This window comes from Cynara cardunculus (assembly GCF_001531365.2).
Source record: "Cynara cardunculus var. scolymus isolate 2C chromosome LG 13, CcrdV1, whole genome shotgun sequence".
Classification (NCBI taxonomy): domain Eukaryota; kingdom Viridiplantae; phylum Streptophyta; class Magnoliopsida; order Asterales; family Asteraceae; genus Cynara; species Cynara cardunculus.
The window spans coordinates 28,863,125-28,869,881 of NC_037540.1; the positions used below are offsets into that span (position 1 = coordinate 28,863,125).

The 6,757-nt window shown below is 37.1% G+C and overlaps 1 protein-coding gene across 1 annotated transcript; it reads left to right on the top strand.

The window, feature by feature from the left end:
- Positions 1 to 359: 359 nt before the first annotated feature.
- On the top strand, positions 360 to 5,677 carry LOC112525183. Its single transcript, XM_025135189.1, has 8 exons — positions 360 to 702; positions 838 to 950; positions 1,810 to 1,859; positions 2,615 to 2,848; positions 3,369 to 3,521; positions 4,372 to 4,467; positions 4,554 to 4,574; positions 5,330 to 5,677. Exons 1-8 carry the CDS (start codon positions 431 to 433, stop codon positions 5,495 to 5,497), a joined length of 1,107 nt encoding a protein of 368 aa, XP_024990957.1. The 5' UTR covers positions 360 to 430; the 3' UTR covers positions 5,498 to 5,677.
- Positions 5,678 to 6,757: the final 1,080 nt, after the last annotated feature.

A 6,757-nucleotide genomic window follows, 5' to 3' on the forward strand; every position in this document is an offset into this window, starting at 1 on the left:
TATATTTTTGTCAAATTTTTATGATATCTTCAAACATATATTTTATTTAAAAATAAAAATATCATTGTTTTCTCAAAATCACATAAAACCATATTATAACATCGACTGAGATAAAGAATAAAATAAAATATTAAAATCATGATGTATCTTGTTATATTGTGCGAGTACGTTTTTAATATATTAATAAATAATATTTTATACATAAAAATGATTTTTAAGAATTTTTTTTAAATGATAGTAAAGATACACATTTGTTAGAATCGGAGAAACATTGACAAGCACCTTTATGTAGCTGACGTGGCACATTTTGAATGGATGAACAAGATTACGCGAGATTTTGAAATGTAATGATAAGTGGCGCCGGTTGATGCAAAAACGACTCCACCTGCAACCACAACCATAACCGTTAACCACGGCGGAGCTCCAGTTAATGGCACTCTGTGTGTTCCCACAATCGAAATATGGCAGCCGTTATCACTTTTGCAGAACAACGATAACCCAACAACCGACCACAAAGTCCGCCATGACTGTCCGGATGAGTGGAGGAGGTGCAGCTGGTCGATTGGCGTCGTACGAAGAAGGGAATCTGGAAAGACCTAATTGGACGGGTCAAACGCCTCTTTCTCGCCTCGTTGGTGCCCTAATTTCGTTCAAACCTCTTTATTCTTTGCTCAAACTCGGCGCCAGACAAGTCCTCATCAGGTTAATACTAAATTCTGTTGCCATAGCTTAATTTCTTATCTTTGTATTAGTATTCTGGTGATAGAAATTTGATATAGGATTTATTATCAGTTTACTGCAATTTTTGGGTGATCAAACTGAATATTGTTTGAACAGTACGGCTGAGAAAAGCAATGTACCATGGCGAGCAATGACAAAAGAAATTTTGGAATCAGATGTTTATAAGGAAATGGAGACCATCCAGAATGCGGATATAGTATACCCTGACTGTAAATTTCTCTCCCATTCTTTTGAGTTCTGTTCTGTTCTGTTCTTTTCTTGTATTGAATTGAGTCATTTAGGTAAATGACTTAAATGAGTCTTTAATAAAATTCATGACCTCCTGGCTATATAAGGTTATATACTTCATGTGATTTTAATAGAACAAAATATTGATGTTGTTAGAGAATTACTATGCATATGAGCTAGTTACATACTGCAATTAGACCATTCCAGTCAGGCAATCACAATACCAAAAATACACCAAATTGGTGGGTTTTGATCTCCATATGCAGTTTCTCTCCCATCTCCAGAAAAATGGCGTTCTTTTTGCCTGCCGGTTGGATTTCCAAACTGGCAAAATGGTGTTTTACCCTACTGTTGGAGATGCACTCACAGAAGGGCCTGACGGATCTTTGAATCGCCATCAAGCCTATGCGCCATCAATTTATGACTCATTTTTTATCCTCAAAGATTTCTTGTTCCATCTTTCTTCCACTGTCCATAAGGATCTTTGAACTTTGCTTCTTCTGTATACCCCTTCGGTCCTTCCTTGTGTCTTATGTATGTGGAACAGCTTACTGCTCTAGAATCTTATGTATGTGGAACAGCTTACTGCTCGAGAAATACTCTTAAGATTCCAGTGCTCTCTATGGTTCCACATATTCTAACAGCTAGAATGATATAATTGTGTTCATAGCCGGTTCAGTAAATGGTACTCGACAAAACATTGGTTTTTATGATCACTATTGCTTTTTCAACAACCCAAGCTTACTACTTCAGGGAAGATTGAGTTAGGTTTAGCTTAATATATGCTACTCCTATGTCAACCAGGGTGTGATATATTTAGTAGTTCCTCTTTTGAAACAGATTATCTCAAGCCCTTCCATGCATATGATGAAGGCAACCTTTCTTGGCTGGTAAACGTTCTTTTATTCATCTGCTTATAGGACATATAATTTCTATTAAATTTGGAAAAATAAGATTTTATGCATCTTCTCTTCTAGTACTTATCTGGAAGGTAGTTGCATATCTTACTTCTAGCTTCAATACATTGAGAACGTATGTCTCTTGGGTTTCCCGTTTGTTGTGCAGGGTACTAGTATTGTCATTTGTTTCATGCTTTAAGTTTAAACAAGTATGAAGTTGTAGATGTATTTAGTGCTATGTGTTATGTTCCTATTTTAAGTGGTACAGTGATGTCTCGAAAGAGATTTGAACGCACAATTAGACTTGGAGAAAATGGAACACCGGAAAAGGTAAGAACAAGAACTTGTTGTCCCAGATTGGTGTGAAAATTAGACTGGGATTTAACATGACTGAATGAAAAAATGCAGTGTTTTTGTCCCACCAAAATTGGTGGAACAAAAATCAAGGAGATAATACATGATAGATAAATCACTAAACTCCATATTAAGTTAAAACTTTACACAATTATTTCACCCGCCTACCTCACTCTTTCTAGTCCAGTCCTGTTCAGTCCTATCCGCTTACCAAACACACCCGAAGGGTTGTAGGAATTCATTGATACCATTGGGCCAAAACCCACTTGGTAATTACGTTGTTTCTGAGCTGCTCCTTTTACTCCCAAGAAGAATTTATAGCAAGAACTTAACCAGGTTACATAGTATATTTCTGAACAATCTAAATCCTTAATAACCCTGTGTCTATTTAGGCTGCTGCAGAAGTTGAGGCAGCAACTATGTCAATGGTGAAACGGGCTATACCTGATGCTTCTTCAGTTGATGATGCAAATGAAATAGTTCGTGGAAACTGGCTTAATGCTATTGAGCAACATCATCAGCAATTTTCAGGGAACTTGAAAATCAGAGACATTCTTGACGTTGGATGTTCTGTAGGTGTGAGCACAAGATTTCTTGCTGATAAGTTCCCTTCTGCTAAACTGACTGTAAGTACATGCTTCTACTTCCTCCATCACAAGAATTGCAACACTTTATTTATTTATCTATGTTTGTTTTAAATAACCATAGCTTTTCGAGCACTTCAGACCCAAACCAAGTAGTCTACTTGATCCATGCAAAGCCCCTATTCCATGGACCTAACAAACTAAGGAATGGATATCATTTGTTGGATTCAAACCTGAGACCTCTTAAACCAATGTCCAGAACCTTACCCATTACCGTTGGCATTAAATTGCAACACTTTCTATCTAAGGATGTTCCTTTAGAATTGCAAAAAAAATTTGGGTAACCTTTTAAGTTTTAATTACCAGTTTGCCTCTTGTCATCATTACTTATTAATGTCATTGCTTATGGCATGAAGGGAGTATTTCTTATGGTAGTAAATCCATAGGGTTTGGGTGCAGTTTGCAGTGGTGTTTGTCGTGGTATGTTGCTTGCAGTATGTTAGATGTCTACTATTAATGTGAACATTACAATGATCGTCTTTTTTTTCATGTTGTGCAACAGGGTCTGGATCTATCACCATACTTTTTGGCTGTTGCTAAATACAAGGAGAAGAGAAATCCTCAGAGTTCAACTACATTCCAGTGGATACATGCAAATGGTGAATGCACAGGCTTGGATTCACAATCATTCGACATTGTTTCAATTGCCTATGTGGTATGTCTCGTTTGTTAACAAGTTATTTTAACCATGGGTGTCCGACCAGCTTACTCATACCTCAACTAATCCCATGGGGCATTGAAATTAACAGCAAGGAGAACATCCAATGGCCTTGAGGGGACTCGAATTAGTGACCAATGGGGAGAAAAATCAAGGCCTGACCATCTGAGCTACCCCTAAGGGTTGTTTGTTAACAAGTTAAACAGATGGAACAATGCACATCATATTTCTTGCAACACAAATGTGAAGTGGCAGTTGATAGGGGGTATGCTGCATGGTTATATTATAGTGAAATTAAGTATCAAAATAAATCATCAAACCAATTGGATGCAGTAACTGGAACAGAGCAATCTGCCCTGTCTATGTGAAACCTTGTTTGTTTTCTTTCAACTGTGGTATCTGGCACCTTTGTCCAACTACTCAAAAGCACTCCCTAGGCAAAGTTGCCTCTAGCGGAGTAGTACAATTGATTCTGGGATGGTATACTTGCACAAATAGGCGAGGTTCAAGTCTGGCTGCCAACAGTGTGGGAGTTACAATTTGGGCTCGGGCACTAGGCTCTCAAGCCAGCCACCTAGCGGGCCACTATTTACATGATTGCCTCTCACACGATGTTCTTGGAATGGGCTGGTGTGGACCACCTCGGGGGTTGCCGCATGCAAACCCTTTTGCACAAACTATGCAAAGTTTAGGCCCTTCTGGCAACGAGTGTAGCCCCAACCAATAGCATTTTTATCATGTACTGCATTACACATTGCTTAATGACTAGTACATTGTACTGTCATTAGGCCCGGATGATCGTCCCTGACTTCCATACAATATATCTCTGATCCGCAACTCTTTGCAGTTTCACGAATGCCCAGCAACGGCTACAATAAATTTGGTAAAGGAAGCATTTCGGCTGCTTCGTCCTGGAGGAACTTTTGTTGCGACTGATAACTCGGTAATTGCCCTCTCCTATGTATCTTTGTGTTCTAACATACCATCATGCCATCAAAATCTAACAGTATAATATGATCTCCTCTGCAGCCAAAGTCCAAGAAACTTCAGGTACAATGCTTTTGATGCTTTATTTTGGCTAAACTTTTGATGTAATATCAATACTTATGTTAATACATGTTGGAACCTCCATTCTCTCTTTAAGGGCTCTTTTAGAAAGTAATCTAATGGGGCTTCATATATACTTTCACATGGTAACAGAGCAAATTTGTTCTCGAATTTTGGAAGAAAGAAAAAGGGACGGAAAAGAATGGAAAGGAAAAAAAATATTTTATTTGTCTCTTGAAGGGAAGGGAAGAGAGAAAAGAATGAGAAGAAAAAAAATCATGTACATGAAGTAGAGAGAGAAAGGAAAGGAAAATATGTCACTTTTACAAATATATCCTTTGTATTTGTTTTTATCAACTTATTCTTATTTTTATATTAGGATATTTTTGTCATACCAATTTTTCGAAGTTTCTTTCCTTACCTTTCTTCCCACATTTGGTGTAAACATATCATTTATTTTCCCTCCTATTCCTTTCCTTTCCTTTCCCTCCTCAAAAGTTTCAAGAACACATGCTTTCATTGTTTTCCCTCCTTTCCTTCACTCTCGTTTCCTTTCCTTCATAAACAAAAGTGTCAAGAGCACAGCATAAGGGATACCATCCGGGACATCTGTGCCCAGAACTCGACAATTTGAGACACCTGTGCCCATCTAGCCTTCGTTGGACCGGGCGTGTCAGAGTCCACATATTCTCACATCATTTTGCACGTTAATTATGCTAAAAAGCGTTCTCATTATTATGCATTTGATATGGTTATAGGAGTTGTCGCCTGTCCTGTTTACCTTAATGAAGAGCACCGAGCCTTTTCTGGATGAATACTATTTGCTTGATTTGGAAAAAGCTGTGAACGATGCTGGCTTCATCAATGTACAAACAAGACTCACGGATCCCAGGCATCGGACTCTGACTGCCACGGTGCCGTATTGACAACCCATTTTTTGTTATACCAAATACATATGAAGTTTTAGAATTTGTTAGATTTTATATTGTAAAGTTGGGATATAGAAGTGGGAGATTCAAACCTCACAAGAGCTGGTAAACCAGCATCTTGAGCAGTATTGATTAGAAGTATCTGGGATTTGTTAGTAAGTTAGAAAAATTATTGAAGGATAATGTCTATAAAAAACCAAATCAAATAAACCCAGTATATCCCGTCTATTGTTGGAGGTATAGACTGATATGCAGATATCTCCTCCGTGTTCCAGTGATAAAAAGATTGTTTTCGGAAAGAACCCTGCTAGCGATGAAGGAAAACGTCTATGCCAAAAGCATTTTAAGGATTTAAAAACCATATGAAGGTAGAAGTATATGTAACCCATGGTTTGATTGAGATCTACTTTTCTCTGAAAAATCAAAGTTATAATTAAGTCATCATTTTTACAGGTGGCCATCAATCTGTTAATGATCGATCCTGTAACCAGTTCGCTCTTTATGAAACATGAAGTAATTGGTTATGCCATAATCAGGGTCAGTCAGGTATATTAACACACACACACACACACATATATATATATATATATATATGGGGTTTCATGCTCTATTACGTCATCAATGTTATATATTCAGTTCAGTCAATGTATGAACAATGATGTCAAATGATCATGAACTTCGATGAATCTATCTTAAAAGCTATAGAAGTAACCATGTCGAAAGCTTGATTTTGACAAAGACGTTCGAAAAAATTGAGGTGATTGAACGTTTCCACCTTGATCGCATAAGATTTAGATTAATGTGATATTGTGATTACTCTAGGCTAACTAAAATCAAACACATCTACTATATCCCATCAAAGTGTAATGTTTGAAGAGTGTGATGTGTGAGATCAGGAGAGAATCCTGAAAAAATAAAGACCTAAAAATTCATTTAAACTATTAGATTGAGATGATCTAACAGATGAGATTAAAAAAGTGTTTAACAACCTTTTTCAAAATGTCACACCCCGTAAAGCGGAAACACGAGATGTAACAGGTAAGTGTGTCACAGCAACAGTTAATAAATAACACCATAAGTTTTACAAGATTACATCCATAACCAAGTTGGTGTTTGAATACTTCAAAACAAAGTTTACAAAATACACAAAATCATTGTTGTTACAAATATGCTCCAAAAACTTCACTTTTTTACTTATTTCCTGAAAAACATGAAACATATAACAACGTTAACTACAAGGAGTTGGTGAGTTCACAG

What these genes read in the sequence shown, in the direction of transcription:
- LOC112525183 (XM_025135189.1), top strand. Translation starts at nt 431, where the DNA reads ATGGCACTCTGTGTGTTCCCACAATCGAAATATGGCAGCCGTTATCAC. An exon ending in AAGGCAACCTTTCTTGGCTG is followed by an intron (nt 1,860 to 2,614) that starts GTAAACGTTCTT and finishes GTGTCTATTTAG; the next exon opens with GCTGCTGCAGAAGTTGAGGC. An exon ending in TCCCTTCTGCTAAACTGACT is followed by an intron (nt 2,849 to 3,368) that starts GTAAGTACATGC and finishes GTTGTGCAACAG; the next exon opens with GGTCTGGATCTATCACCATA.